This window comes from Tyto alba, unplaced genomic scaffold (genome assembly GCF_018691265.1).
Source record: "Tyto alba isolate M040663 unplaced genomic scaffold, T.alba_DEE_v4.0 Super-Scaffold_6, whole genome shotgun sequence".
NCBI classification, from domain to species: Eukaryota; Metazoa; Chordata; class Aves; order Strigiformes; family Tytonidae; genus Tyto; species Tyto alba.
The window spans coordinates 54010253-54026224 of NW_024881327.1; the positions used below are offsets into that span (position 1 = coordinate 54010253).

The 15972-nt window shown below is 44.2% G+C and overlaps 1 protein-coding gene and 1 long non-coding RNA gene across 3 annotated transcripts in view; both read right to left on the reverse strand.

Annotated features, from left to right (window-relative positions):
* Window positions 1-738: 738 nt before the first annotated feature.
* LOC116965118 lies at window positions 739-3518 on the reverse strand. Of its 2 annotated transcripts, XR_006167025.1 has the most exons (3): window positions 3223-3518; window positions 2447-2660; window positions 739-1191 (listed from the first exon to the last, which is right to left on the reverse strand). It is a non-coding gene; the product is annotated as an uncharacterized LOC116965118 (long non-coding RNA). The 2 variants fall into 2 exon arrangements; XR_004409164.2 differs by having other exon boundaries at window positions 739-2660.
* A 3134-nt stretch (window positions 3519-6652) lies between these two features.
* The window catches only part of ALMS1 (ALMS1 centrosome and basal body associated protein), a 72516-nt gene continuing 63196 nt past the window's right edge, over window positions 6653-15972 (reverse strand). Inside the window, exons 18-19 of the mRNA XM_042807957.1 lie at window positions 12847-12946; window positions 6653-7111 (exon numbers count right to left, since the gene is read on the reverse strand). Coding sequence (XP_042663891.1) covers window positions 7067-7111; window positions 12847-12946 — 145 coding nt within the window. The 3' untranslated portion in view covers window positions 6653-7066. The remainder of the gene's footprint in view (window positions 7112-12846; window positions 12947-15972) is intronic.

A 15972-nucleotide genomic window follows, 5' to 3' on the forward strand; every position in this document is an offset into this window, starting at 1 on the left:
CATTCACTCGCCCCCCCCCCCCCCCCCCCCCCCCCGGCCGGTCCCGCTCGCCCCGGTGGCCGGAGCCCCCTTTTCCCAAGCGCCCGGCTGGATCCGGGGCTGGGCGGCGGGAGGGAGGGAGGGAGGGAGGGAGGAGGGAAGGAGCTGGGGGGGGGAACGGCATTGTTCGCTTTTATTTATTGCTGTGTTTCTTGGCCCAGCCCGGCCGCTTAATGAAAACCAGACGGGAGGAGAAGGCGGCTCCCAGGCTCCCCTCGCCGGGGCAGCCCGCTGCAGCCAACCCCCCCCCCCCCCCCCGCCAATCCTGGGGTCCCCCCAACTCCCTTCACCCCCTTTTTTCACCAGGAAGGCAAACAGTGGGGGGGGGGGGCAGACAATTAAATAATCTCAACCATCACAGCAGGGCGAGATGGAGCAGAGACGTCTGTGAGCCTCTCAAAACACAGCACAGTTATTATTATTATTATTAATAATAATATTAATAATAATTTTTATTTTTTTCTAACAGGAAAGGGGTACCAGGCCCAGCACGGGGGGTGTGGGGGGTGGCACAGCTCCTGGCCCCACACAGCAAGCGTGGGGAGGGGGTGCCATTCACTTTTTTCCCCCCCCTCCCCACCCAACCTCATCAACCCTTTTTTGGGGTCACCCAACTCCCCGCTTCAGTTCAGGGGAAGGATTCATCACTAATTAGTGAAGCTTCAGTAAGAATATCGATTAATGGGAGTAAAGCTGATTAAATTCAAGCTTTGCGAATTTTACTCTAAAACTGGGGGCAGATGCTCCAGGGCTGCCTGCCCAAGGTGATCCCCAAGGACAGGGGGATTTTTGGGGGGTTTCTCAGCATGAAACAGCACGGTCAGAGCTCTCCTGGCACTCAAATGCAGATTGAGGTCCTGGTATCAGCAGATGCAAACATCTGGACAGGGTTAGCGAGTCTTCCCCAGCTCGGCAGCACCTTCAAGCCCCCATTAGTTTCAGACACAGCATTTTTCGTGGGGTGTGAGGGGGTTAATACCATTTAGAAACACCTCGCTCTCAGCATAATCTCTCTCAAGCATCTTCCACCTTTTCTGGGTCAAGCTCTGCAGAGCACGAGGAAGGACGCCCTGAAGCTTGAAGATGGACTCCTGCTAAAGCTCACCGTGGAGGGGCTGTGCAAGTGCCACCACTTCCATGAGAGGACAAACGCTGTAAAAAAAAAACAAAAACCCAAAACAAACAAACAAACAAACAACACAAAAAAAAAAAGTTACTCCAAAGAATAAACCTGTGGAAGCGTGGTGAAAAACAGAGGGCATTGCTGTCCCTTTTCGGATGCAGGCAGCTGGGTGGAAGCTGTAAATCAGCAGCCTGGCACACAACCGGGAGAGATTCAAATGCACCACAGGGCTTTCAGCCATCAGGAAACCATCAGCAGCAAGGTCCAGAGGGAGGAGGTGAACATCTTTCCAAGAAAGGGTAGTTGGTGGGCAGGATTGCTGCCGAGGGGTGAGCCAAGGGCTGGGATGGGACCGTGAGCCAGAGGAAACCCAGGGCAGGCAACAGGCTCCAGTCTTCCCCCAGCAGCCCATCAATCCCAGCGTAGCTTCACCCTGACTCCGTTATGTGACATTTTTCCCCATTCCTCCACTTTTTCAACCAGTGAGAGCTACCTCGCACGGTCTCGGCGTGAGGTGAAGGCAGAAGTCTCTCCGCTTCCCGCTGGCACAGGGGAACCCGAGCGTATCTGTTGATCATGGATTACGTGGCCGGGGATGGCAACGGCTGGGGGTTATCCAGAGCAGCTTATAAAAGGCTGTTTTGTGCAAAGGAACAGGCGTTCTTCCCCCTGCCTACAGCCTCGATCACTTGATAGCTCTGCTGACAAAAGCCTACAGAAGCTGTGGCACCCGACCGTGGTCTGCAGCTTGGCAGCTGAGCCCGATCTCTGCGGCCCGGCGCAAGCCAAGAGCAGCACGTGTGAGGCAGGGAGGGGGGAATCACTCACAACCCTGGAATTAAAGAGAGGGAGAGCCCCTCGGTATCTATTGTCAGGGCGCTCCCGTCCTCCCAGGCACTCGTTCTTCGCAGTCGTGAGGGAGGCAACCAGCACGTGGAGTACACAAGCCCAGGAGGTGTTTTCAGGAAGGTCCCGGGCACCCACGCTTTGGGGCTTCCACCGGCGCAAACACCATCGCTCTTAGCCCGTCATGGGCCCTTCTGTAACGTAGCAAAACACCCCTATGCCGTTCATAAAAACTCGTGCCCTGTTAGTCCCGCAAAAAAAAGGTCTCCTTAGACCAAATTTCACCCAACCTCCTGTTAAAATGACTACTCAAATCTGCGCGCAGTGCCGCAGGAAGCCGGCTCCTCGTGCAGAGGCACTGCGGAGGCCACGGCGCGTAGCTGGCACGCTCCCTCCCTCCAGATCCGACCGGTGAGGCGCGGAGTCCAAGGGACTTACCCCTCTGGCCGGAGGAAGGTCAGGGCTGGCGACTCGGCAGATGACTCAAGGAGACTTGGCGGTGGCCAGCAGTAAGCCTGCTACGGCAGGGTGATTCACAGGACGTACCGAATCGAGCTCGGGCAGGGGAGCCAGCACAACTTTGGGAGAACGAGCTGGAGTCTCTCTTTTCTTCTGCATCATGAAGACAAGTTTGGAGGAGCTTCTGATAAAGCTAGAAAGCACATGGGTACACGACGAATAAAATTAGACTGTAGTTAAAAAAAAACCCCTAACCAACAACCTTCTTCCCTATCATGACCTCTTACAACTGCCCTCATCACCGTGGAATTTGAGTGCCTTCCAGAAGTGTATTAATCAACGTGGCTTTCATTTGTCACGCACAGGTCATTCACCCTCCCGCAGGGTCTAATTTGGCTTGGAGAATTCAGTTTATCTGCTGACGTAGGGAGAAAAATATTAATAAAAGTTTGACTTTCAAACCTCGCTTGTGTGAGAGAATCGTGTCTTTTCCATTTGCAGCTGAATTTCTTCCCCAAGCCAGTGACGAGCACGTCCAATGACTTCTCGTTACACTTTTAAGCTTTAGAGAAGTAGAGACACCCAGCTGGCCAACTAATAACCGCAGCATATATTAAGATCTTCTTTACTGGATTAAAGTTTGAGCTGGACTGATGAGCAGTGAGTCAGGAAGCAATTTCTTCATTATGGTATTGTTTCAGAAGTGAATTAGAAACCAGGATGCTTTCATGGGTGAGCGGAAGCCGTTAGCTTACCTGCTTTCGCACGGGGCAAATCTCTTTCTTCAGTCTCCTCCTCTTCAAAGCCATCCAGTTGTGTTCTCCTACAGGCACAACCACGAAAGATTCTACCACAGCAGACAGCAGAAGTCCTTCCAGGAAGCGTCCTCCAGGGGTCAACCACCCTGGACCGGGCCATATCTAGACAGATGCACAGTAACACAACTAAATTCTGTGGGGAGCTTCCTTTTTTAAAGAAGTTGTGCATTTCAGCTGCATTTTTGCATCATCCTCGCAACTGGTTTCCATGGCGACCTTTCCAGTTACCAGCGATGACGGAACGTGTCCCAGAGAACATCCACTACCTGACGTGGCAGATCTTTAACTTGCGAATGGTTCTCCATAGACAGGACTTCAAAAACTTCCACCAAGAACCAGAGGACTTACCGTGTTATTATGAAAGGTCCATCAGGACGGAATTTACAGCACAAACTAGTGGAAATGGTCATGAAAGAGGAAGTGGAAGGCGCTTCTGAAGGGCAAACAACCCTCTTACTTGAAAAAATAAGGAACCTTTCAAAGCATAAGTTGGCTTTTTACATCCCTTTTCCCTGCTGCTTCCTCATCTCGTCCACCTCACCCACACATCCATCACGCTTCCCACCCTGAGTTGAGTTTGTAGGCAACGCAAAGCCGAAGACCAGTCATTACATCTACTTGATGATGAGCAAGGTACGAATCAACAACGATCAAAACTGCTTTCAGTTTCTAGAGACATCAGACAACCGCACCGCCCTTCCCCAGTTTTTGAAACAGGGCTTTTGGTGAGGCTCAAACAGGCATCTGGCATCTACACAATAATCATTGTGCGGGGCGGGCGTGGCAAAGAACATTTCTGACTAACTAAGAACGTAAGTCTGCTCCTGTAGGGTTAAAAAATAAAATAAAAATAGTTCTGCCCTCGTTAAACTTCCAAAGATTTGCAGGACTTACCCTAAAAGTCTTTGTGTAGCAGTGAATTAAGAAGAGATGACTCCACTCTGGAATCCACACAAGACAAGCATAATTTCCTGAGTTTTTGGAAACAAGTTTTGCATTTTGGAACCAGTGACTCCAAATGTCAACAGTCTCCTTCCATTAGAACTATAAACACTGGAGGCTTTGCACCCAGCACAAGCCTTATCTGACCCGACGACAACAAGGAACGGTAGTGGAATGGGTGCGAGTCAGCTTCCCTAGCATCCCTCACAAAGAAATCAAAAGGAGGATGGATGATAACGCTGTTGGAGTAGAGGGCCGAGGAGCAGACCCGCCTCCTTTAAGCCTGGCCTTGCGTGATCTCATTTTCAGAAGTTCTGAGAAGCTGCAACTCCTGATTTCATCTGGAATTGCGGGAGTTCACTCCTCTGGGGAGAAAAGTCAAACAATCTCATGCTGTTCCTCTACAAAACTTTCTTTCCGCCCCCCCCCCGGTGTGCAAAGAGAATGTTTGCTTTACAATATTTCAGAAAGCAGAATGTAAACTCTTTGTGCGGCCCGAAACCAGCATAAAAGATCCAAGCACAGTCTTCAGATAACGTGTTCTGATATATTAAAGCATGCCCAAACAGAAAATTTTTAACAGAAGCAAACACTTCTCCCTAAGCAAAGGAGAAACACTACAATGTTATTACCAAATGAGGAATTACAGCTACTTGTCACTAAATCTCTCAAGCTGCAACTCTAACAACTCACAGAAGGACAGCGACTGTTAGATTACTTTGGTAGTTAGAAACATTTTTAAGCGAGGTAAAACGTTAAAAAAAAAAAAAAAAAAAAACCAAAAAAAACAAATGCAGCAGCTCTTCCTTTGTTTTGAAAGGTTTTACAATGTGCAGTTCTCTACTTAGATGAGGATGGGTACCTCAAGGAGTTGAAATCGACTGCCTCTACCTTTCTTTGTTATGCAACATGCTTGATTATTGGCCTCTGTGCTTTTGTTAGGGAGCACCACGCAGGCAGCTACGGACATTTAAATAAAAACAACCACGGGCTGTGTTATCTCACTGTAAAATGACTTCCAAGCATCCCCTGAGGCATCAGTAGGGCCCTTAAGCTCTCTTATTTTTTCATCAGTTGAAAGCTTAAAAGCATATTTAAGGAGCTAACTGGCTTTAAATGAGCACTCAGCTGTCATGACTCCAACACAACTGAATTTCTTGTCGCAAGGAACAAGTCTATTCATATGTATATCAGAGAGTCGCAGGAGAAATCTCAGCACCAGCAACTTTTAGCACCTTCTGTTTCAGCAACATATAAAGCTGCTTTCTAGCCCCAGAACAGCACTTCCAAAGGCAAAGCAGTGACTTGCATCCAAACTGATCCAAGGGACTCGACAGTGGAAGGAGCAAACAGGTAAAAACAGATTTTGAGAAGTGGAAAGGTCTAAAGATGTAAGCCATTCTCTGAGCTGATTTATCACAGCTGTACGATTATTTTTAACCTGCACTTTTAACTTCAGATTTCTGAGACCAGAGCAGATAGGACCTTCCAACATACTAGATCATGGTTTTGTGGTGGTTGTGAGGGGTATATCCAGACAAATTCTAAATCTTAAACCCAGATAGATTCTCACACTTACTTCCTTCTGACAGCTGCTTTAGCAGCATGTGGTACCACCAGCACAGGACACAGTTTGAAAAATACTACGCCAAATCTTTGCCTAGCGTAATTTAGTGTAATTCTACTGACCTTCAAGGGAATCACATTATTTCCCATCATTTAGGAGACATGATTCATTACAGCCCAGTGCAAACTGGCAAGAGCTGGACTGGAGCCACCACTGGATGGCTTCGCCAAGGGGTGAAGCAGAAGTTCTACGGAATTCTTAGTGACCACAAGAGGTCAAAACCTCTGAGTTGTGCCTCACCCTCTGCAGAAGCTGTTCCTTGAACTGAATTGCTATGAACGTCTGAAGTAGAGAAAATAGGAAACCACTGTTCACACCCACTTAGTTTCCCCTCAGATGTCTCTTGCTGTTTATACACCATATGAATTCTAATGCGATAAGCAAATAAAACTGAGACTTAAGGCTTCTACCACCAGGAACCACAATCTTCGTTTTTCATCTTTAGCCACTGCGGTGGTAGTTAAGTGTAAAACCAAGTATCCTGTCAGAAGCAAGCTTCTAACGAAGTGAAGACGGCTCTCCCTGGGCAAGGCTTAAACATTCCCAACAATATAAAAAAATGTCTCTGATTAGACTCTCCTGGTTCATACAGAAAGATATCAAACCACGCAAAAGGGCGGTGAAGTCACGACTCCTCCACTCTTTCAGTGCTAGTACCATCCAGTTTACACAGCCATTATAAGTACCTTGTAAGTGCTCAAGTTCTGTGTCGAGTACAATAAGAGGTGATTACTGCCCAGTTTCTTTAGATCTTGCCCATACAGACAGTGAAGATACATTCCGTGAGTGCTGCAACAGTTACATACAAACTGATCTGTTATTTATTTAAGGGGTTTCTGCAGTACAAAACAAGTCAGTCTTCTACATCGAGATAGGAAATAAAAAAAATCACTGTTAAAAACAATTTAAAATAAATATATAAAACTGCGATTCCAATCAGATCATTATAAATACATTATGAACCAAGTACTTCCAGTGTTTACTTTGGAAGTGCGTAACATCAATACAAAAAAACAGCCATTTATTTAAAAACCTGACATTCATATCAAATCACTGATTCTTAAATTCAGCAAAACTATATTAGTACAAAAATGACCCAACCAAACGCCATAAAACATACACTGCACAAGCATTTACTGAATTATCTCTTTCACGTTACAATCTCCCTTATGCTGCAAGTTTACTAAGCACGATACACCTTCGTTTGTGGTATCAGTTCCACGGCACCTTCCTCCCTAAGACATGGTTGGTGATTTTCTGAAAGATAAAAACAAAATGAGAGATGAGTATTACTCTTCTAAAAATTAAACACACTAAGCACGAAGATATTGTCTAACAAGTTTTCTGAACAGAATATCAAGGGGTAATACAAGACTAAGGCACAGCTATTTACACCTTTTAAGAGAGCTAAAGCAGCCTAGATGTTTCTTACTCATTGGTATGAAAAAATACCAGGACACCCCCGTGCTGGGTGCTGTGGAAAGGGTCAGAAACAAGGATAAAGAGTCAGAACACATCTTGACATTAGCTGACAGAATGTTTCCCTCAGTAACCATAATGAATATCTCTCCCTTCACCTTCTGAATACAAACTTCTGGGAATCATGTATTCCCCAGTTTGTGACACATTTATGAAAGGACACGGGAAAACTAGAAGAGTTACAGGGAGGAGTAACAAGCAACAAGTGGAAGATACAGAAAATGTTTTCTATGCTAGACAACTGAATAAATTAGGACTCTTCACTACTGTGGGAGGGATGAGCCATGGCTGAAGAAGAAAAGAAGAAAATCTATATCATCCTAAGCAGCCTGAAGCAGGTAAAAAGGTAATGTTATTTGCAGACTCTTCCAAAAATAATCTGGGCAGGCATCGTATAAAATAACTGGCAATAGATTTTAAAGAAACAAAAAACAAACAAAAAATAAAAACCACAGAATACTTTGTGTGAAGAGTCAGAGTCTTGTGCAGTTAAACTGTGGAACTCTGCCCTGCGGTGCCGCGAACAGCAGACGCTTACAGCTCACAAAGCAAGTGGGCAAATTCATGGAGGAAAAAAAAAAAGAATAAATAAATAATCCCACTAATTCAAAGATGGATTCAAAGCCCTTTGGACACAAATCACAGCCAGCCTGTTAGAGCAGCTTTGAGAAGTACTGCTAATGCTGGCTCTGTTACTGTATTCTTCCCCAGGCACCTCTGAGCGTGACCTGTTCTTACAGCCATGGGCAATCCAGGCAATGAACCACCACATGGTTCTGCTAGCTCAGCCGGCAGACCGCTGACGTTGCGAAGCAAGGGATACATGTTCCGTGGCTTTAGAGAAGCGGAGGATCAAGTAAAAGCTTTGGGTAACTCATACATTACTAACAGCAGTGGGAGTGATACAGCCACCACCTGATAAGACCTTTTGCATCACACAGATGAACGCAGCACACAGCTCTTTATATACACACATACAGAGTATGCAGTGTATGTGTATATGCTATATACACATACTATATATAGCATATACACCAATACAGAATATAGACTGCTTACATACAGACATATAAAAAGCAAAGCTGCTGACGTGAATCTCAGTGTGGAATCTGTTCTCAGTACTTCACGAATCCTCAGAAAAGCTTCAAAACACCTCACACCACAAAACCTCTGATCAGTCCTTACAGCTCGCAGGCCCTTTTGCAATCTAATATGCAAACCCAGGCAGCAATCAGATGCTATCTCGCCTCTTTGCTCCACTTCCAGGAAGCAACTAGAGAACAAAAAACCCTAAGGTGTTGCTAACAGGAGGGAAAATGTAGCCAAGGGGATGAAAAACAAGCATTTAAAAAAAATATTACTGTAAAGCAGCAAGCAAAGTGTAATTCAGTTTCACACCTCTAGAAGAATGTGCTTTTTCCTTTGGGGTAGTGACACCTTGTGGCCCTTATCCTGTATAGGCTCTAAAGGACATGTCCCATCCATAAATAAATAGTGCTTAGCGTTCCTGAACTCTAGTATCTTTCTTCTTTTTTAAGGGGCAGAGGGGAAGTAGGTAACTTAATAGCTTTGCTATCCCCTTTATGGAGGTTTCTCCCACACTCCCTGTTAATAAAAAAACACTACATCCAATGGAAAAGTTTCAGTAACAGAACAAATTTGTATCTGATAAACTCATAAAATTAATTTTCACTTCACTGGGGTTGAAAAAGTTCCGATTTACACTGCCATCAGATCGGAAATCTGTTTCAACTATACAGTTTTCAAAATTAATGGGCACACACCATTGCCTTATCTGACTAGGATAATTTTATGCTCTATGTGAAATTAAAAGTACAAAAGCGAAGGGATACTGGGATAGAACATCAGCCCAGAGCCATGTGCATCCTGTGATAAAAATAACCGTGCTATCTTAATAAAGTATTTAACAATTTGAAAAATTAAGAATGCCTGTTCAGCCCTCTCATTCACATTTTAGCACAGGGATTTATACAAGTTTCCAGTTACGTACGAGTCCATACTGTTTCCTCCTGAGGATCTCATCCTCACTCAGTGCTAACAAAACTGGTATTTCATTCTCTCTTCACCTCCCGCTGCATTGCCCCACACTGACACTGTGGCACATAAATGCCTTAAAACAGCCACTGACAGTCCTTACTTCCCAGGTGTCCTGGGTGAGTGTTTTCACTTGTACTTTACAGAAGGTAAGAAAATTTTGTTCATATATATTCACTCATTTAGGGCCTTATTTTGAGCCAAATAAGCTCCATTTCCTCTCAACCTGGACGCAAAGACTGTTATTCTTAGTTCCCTAGAGCTAGTGATGAGACACACGCTGCCTCCAGAGAGCAGTATGTCCCACACAGTAGCTGCTGTTGATCACACTGGAAACACCAAATTTTGTTGGTTTTCTCCTCACAATACATTTCTAAGAAGCTGGTGTTCATCTTTCTTCTGAAGCATTGGCCCATAAATTGCATCAATCTGCAGCTATACCTAAGATACCTTTAAATTCTGGTGTGAGGATTGTTCAGCAAACAGCACTCTTCCATGTTCATGGACGCACAGAAATGAGTGTGTGTACATGTTTAATTCACTGCTTCCTTTCCCAAATTTTAGTCACCCCTAATCGGTGAGCCCTCAGTGCCCTGTAGAAATGGCACACACACTGTACTGCAAGATAATCCCATCCTCAGAGCCAGTGGCATTGATATTAGTGAGGTGTACGCCTAGTTTTACTTTATGTGTTTACTCCTTTGGTAAAAGTGACAGAAGAAACCAGTGTCCCAGCACCATATGACATCATGGCTGCGATGTAATGAACTTGGAATATAAGCACACTTCACTATTACAACAAAGTGTTCTGCCACAAGCGCTTGGACACTCCAGCACAGGATGCCTGAGCACACACTTTCACCAGCAATTTAACCTACAAAGTTGCCCTCAAGTGGCTGGGGCACGAGTACCTCCTTTCCCCATCAAGATGACCGGAGCTAGCATGTCAAAATCCAAATAGGGATGGACAAAGAAGTTTCTTTAGTGACAAGTGACGTCAGACGGGACCTGGGAGTCTGAGAGGACGAGTACTACGCCCGGCTCCACCACTGACCCCCACACAAACTTGAGCAGAGCACTTGACTGTACGTCTCCCCCTCCTTTCCCAAGCTTTGTCTGGATATCTGCCAAAAGATCTTGGAAGGAACTGTCCCCTACTAAGCTTGTATAAGGCATAACAAGACTCCTCTAGGCGACTGCAATTAAAATAAGAGTCAGATCTACTCCAAAGCACTGATCTGCTGTTCTACATCAGCATTTCACAAACTTCCCGCTATGAGAGACACTCAGACCACAGTATAGGGACAGTGCTACAGATCCCTTAAATGATACAACCCTAGATTGCACGTGGTTTTAGTCTAGCTTTTGTACCAGCCGTTTTCTTCTCCTAATGCTCTGTGTCATCTTTGGAGTCATGCCACAAAATCTGCGGTTCTTTTTTTCATGCACAATCAGATCCGCTTAGAAACTGATGCTCTCAGCAGCACGTTAACCAAGTTCTAAACAAACCATTCACTGTATTTACAGCTACTCTGCATCATCGAGGAAGACAAAAAGATTGCAATATTTACTGTAATGAATCATCATCCCTCTTCCAATCAAAACCACAGTTATACACAAAGCTTCTGATCTGATTCCCTATCTGCTTCCAGCTGATTGCACTACTTCAAGTCAATGACTGCCAGCATTCATTAACTCCTAAGCCCTTACTGTACCAGCATCTGAGATTCTCAGACCAGTGAAAAAAATATGTCCTTAATATACTCTGCAAAAGCATAGCATCATATTCGAGTAATTCTAGTGGTAAATACCCACAATTAGATTAGGAGGGTATTCTGGATAATACATTGCATTACGAGCCCTGACTTTTAAAATCCAATTACTGCTGTTCCCAACAAATAACTAACCCTATTATTCCAGCTCTGATAGGACAACTCAGCCAGGAAAGAGTTGTAATGCTAAAACTGAAGTGCAACCTTAAGATCCAGAGGAAAGAAAACCAGTTTTAATTTTTAATGCATGTCCTTAAGCCACTGAGGCTTATAATGCACTTTACTACCTGCTGCCAGAGTTCTCCAGAACGCTACATTTTACGGTATATGGGTTAGTTAAAGAGCAAGAAGGTAAGTCAGGTCAGAACCTCAGTGTTTGCTGCAAACTGTTGTTTCCCATCTTTTAGTTCTTATTAGGTCTTAAGAGATATGGATGCCTAGAACAGCTCAAAAAATGATACGCTGGTCAGTTTTGGAGATGCGCTTCTCAGAGGGGACAAACGGGCCTCCTCTGTTTTATCGGGACATTTAGTGCATCACTGTGTATCAATTAATACTGTTTGTTATACAGAAATATTAGGTAATTAGATGTGTGCACATGGGAGGGCAAAGGGATAGAAACAGAAGACTCTCCTCCTTGTTACTCACCATGCTTAACCCAGGTGAGCCTCCAGCACAGGGTTCTTCGCTCTCTAACATTAATTAAACCCGTGCTTTTGTGTCGGTCTGTTAAGCACGTTACACAACTTGGACAGCCAGGGAGGAAGAGCAATAGCAGCAGTTGTTAGCTGGGACAGAAGCAGCTCCCTGCAGAGATCTCACTGCTTCCAGGCAGAATGAGGCAGGATTCGGCAGAGCTCTAGAGTAACCCCAAAAAACGGGTCCCACAGTTTCCAAAATCCTGGAGTCCACACCCCACCTTTGCTCTGCTGCTGGTTGTGTGGTGAGGCCCCAGCAGAGAAACTGGTTTTGAACTGCTGGATAAGTATGTGTGGTTCAAAGATAATCATACCCACACTTCGGGATACTGGTTTATTCTACAGCTTGCCAGACAGAGATGATCCTAGGCTGATCGGTGCCGGTGTGGTAAGACCACGCTGTCAGCTGAACAAACACTTAATGATGAAATCCACAGCCCCCAGAGTTAAATTACCACCAGGACTACCAGTCCTCCACTGGAGCAAAATTAGGAATGATGATTCCAAGCATGATTGCGAAGTTAGCTGTGATTTGTGCAAGCTAAATCCCTCTACACCAAAGGTACAATAGAGCAAAACCAGCAGCCTTCAGGTCAAGAGCCTGTCCAGGGAATATCTTCTTGAAATATGCTCCATGATCTCTCTGTTCTACCCTCAAGACTGCTCAAGACCTTCTTTGTATGCTTTAATCAGGACCTTGCTTCCTCATCTTTTTTCCACACACCGTGTAGAGGTACTGGAAGGATCTCAGGTTAGGTAGGGGGATTGGTTTTTTTTGTTCCACCTTTTGCTAAGCTTGACTGCTTTGACCCTGATTAAATGCTAATATATCTTAACCAACTAGAAGTTGCAAAATAATACCACGGAATTAACATTTAGTAAGTATTACTATAATGCTATAATGCTTGTGACCTCAAGAAAAGAAAAAAAAACCAAAAACAAAAAGATTCTAAAATGTTAATTCAGTATACTTGACCAGAATGCCTACCGTTTTATAAAGCTGTGCCTTCAGGCGGTATGAGTTATATTCCATTTTTCTCTTCTCTTCCTCTCGCTTCTTCTGCACCTCTGGCAGCTGCTCATAGATCCTTAAGTGTAAATACACAAAGTCAAAAATAGTGACTTGGAAGGAACTTATTGATATAAACCCAAAATCCTCCACTTTATCTTCACATTCTGTTAAAGGCTACTGGCCAACCACATCACAGAAACATTTATTTGGGCGTTTACTAGTGTCACACATGGAAAATGTGGAATATATAGCAGTTGTGATACCAGAAATTCCCACAGCCCATAATGTCTTTCTCTTACAAGCAGCACCCTCCTAAAAGGAATATTTATAACACCAAAATGACCATACAGCTGATATGAATACCCAGATGCAAAAGGTAGAGCTTCAGTATCTTCAGTACAGAATTGCCCTATTGCTTTGAGCTGATTCTGACGAACATGTTTATCCACTAATAGCAATAATTTTATCATAAGAATAACCTGAGTTATTCACTATTTAGGCACCTTTTCAATATGTCAGTATTTTCAAGATTCAGCAATGCTGCCCTGTTTAGGTGAATGCCTTGTCTTCTCCAGTGCTGCACTTCTCCTATCCCAGAACCAAACAGCAAGGGAAGCTTTGAGCCCAACAGCAGGCGACTGGTGCTCAGCAGTCAGTGCGCTATTCCAGGCTGGTTTACATGTTACCATCGAAAGGAGGGAGCCGAGAGCGAGGACGGCAGTGTATTGCTCACACTGCCTTCCCCAAATCTTCCTCTAAGATCATAAAGCTTTACTAATTTCACGACAGTGCTTGTCTAGAAATTTGCAGCTTCAAACACATTGCGGTTTATGGGAGGAAGAAATGAACAATGTCCAAAAATTTCAGTCCTGTAGTGTTTCAAGCAAGACAGATCTTACTATAACTTGTTTCTTAACATGCTGATTCGATAATCAGCAAAAAAAAAAAAAAAAACAACCAAACAAAAAAAAACCAACAACAAAAAAAAAAAACAAAAAACAAAAAACAAACAAACAAACAAAAAAAAACCCACAAAAGCACCTTGTTACAATATTGCATTATACTCCTTTAGAGACTTGTTTCATTCTTACATTGGTATAATATCTTTGCATAATTACTGTTGGCACTTCAAATGTTTTTAAACACATCTATGCCTTCCACTGGTATTATCTGAAAGTACTTCAACACACTCCATTTTGAACACTGCAAATCAATACAGCCCACTATCCAGGAGGGGCATCTCTGACAGTTGTCTTGGTACTAATTCCAGCAGGAAAGTAAGTAATAACTCAGACCAGCAAGAGAAGTGAAGGAGGCAAATTTGTATCGGTTTGTACCCATTTGCTATGTTGTCAGTACAAATTAGGTGTCACTCGCATGTTTCAAAGGACAGAAGGACGAGAAGTTAGCTGGAAAACAAACAGGAAGCAGTACGATAACACGTAACTAAGCAGGCAGAATCAAGAAAGCAAGGAATGAAATCCAAATCTCAATTAGTACTGAATTTTATCTCCTGTCTAATTCACCAGCATCACCTAGGGAGAAACGTACACGTTTGTAGCTTCTACAGCTCCCCACACAAATGTGTTTACCAGTCCATCAGACTTCACAGTGGAGTCGATAAGCAAGCAAATACACATCCAACACCAAAAAAAAAAAAAAAGAAGAAAAAAAAGAAAAAAAGCAACTGCACTCCTCCCAGTGACCTACCTTCCTGTGGATCCCTATTCTCCTACTCTGTGTGCAGCTGCTCTTAGGAGGTCATCTTTTCTAAAAATGTCACTACCCAGATTACTGCTACAGAAAAGAGAAAATAAATCATATTTTGACCTTTATTTTACTCCTCATAAGCTTTGCTGGAAGGCAGCAGAGGGTGCTAGGTCTATGCACGGGGTACTGGATGAGGAGAGGGATACTGCCAAGATTTGGCATTTTGCTTTACTACCATCTCACCATGCTCTAAAAGTTTTTGGCATTCTAGGGCTCCCCTCAATGAAAGATCAAGATTTACCCTTGACAAATCATCCCACCATAAAGATGTTTAGAGGAAGAAGTAGGCAATGCAGAGTTATAGGTAAATTAATTGAAAATTGTTTTCATTACCTCTAGCTAATTTGCCATGAGAAATTCCATTTATATCCTCACAGAGAAAAAGAAAAAGCTTCTGCACTCATTATAGGTGTGGATTTCAAAAGAATGGTACAGAATAAATTACTTCTCAGCTCCAACAGAGCTGGAGTATGACAGCAGCAAGAACAAAAAAAGTCACCAAGTGTGACTGCCTGAATCAGTCTCCATAGAAATCCTGCTGACTTTGGTTATTATGAAATCCGAGTTTCTGAAAATATATGAGTTCAGATACATCAATCTCACAGTCCAAGTGACCCGAACCCGAATCATTCTACCTCAGCTAAAACATGTGGAGATGCGTTCCTTGGGGAACTGACATATTTCCCGTATTTACCAAATTTTGCCACATCTCTATTAACACCCTAAAAATATTTTTAAATGCCAAAAGCTACTGACATACAGCGTTATTTTTGGACTCTCCTATCATATATATCAAGGGGTTTATTTTATATATTGTGTATTCCAGTAGATATTTTGTAGAATCATAGTGTAACTGAGGTCGGAAGGGATCTCTGGATGTCACCTATTCCAACCTCCTGCTCAAAGCAGGGCTAACTTCAAGGCTAGATCAGGTTGCTCGGGCCTCATCCTCTCAACGTGTGACTATTTCCAAGGATGCAGGCTCTACCTTCTCTGCAGGGCCCTGGGCCACCACTTCACCACCTTCCTCATCAAAAAATTACTTCCCTCTCTCCAGTTAGGATTTCTCCTTTACTGTAACACATCGCCGCTGCTGCTTCTCCTGTCACCGTCCACCTCCAAGAAGAGTCTTCCTCTGCCTTCTCTAAACCCTCCTTCTGGCAGGGAAGCCCCACTGACAGATCCTCACACCTTCAGCCTCCTCCTCCTCCTCCTCCCTGGGCCAAACCAACCCAGCCTCCGCAGCTTCTCCTCATGCACCACGGACTGCAGCCCCCTGACTGTCCTGGTGGCCTCCACCAGCCTCGGGCCACTTTGTTGACCTCTCTCTTG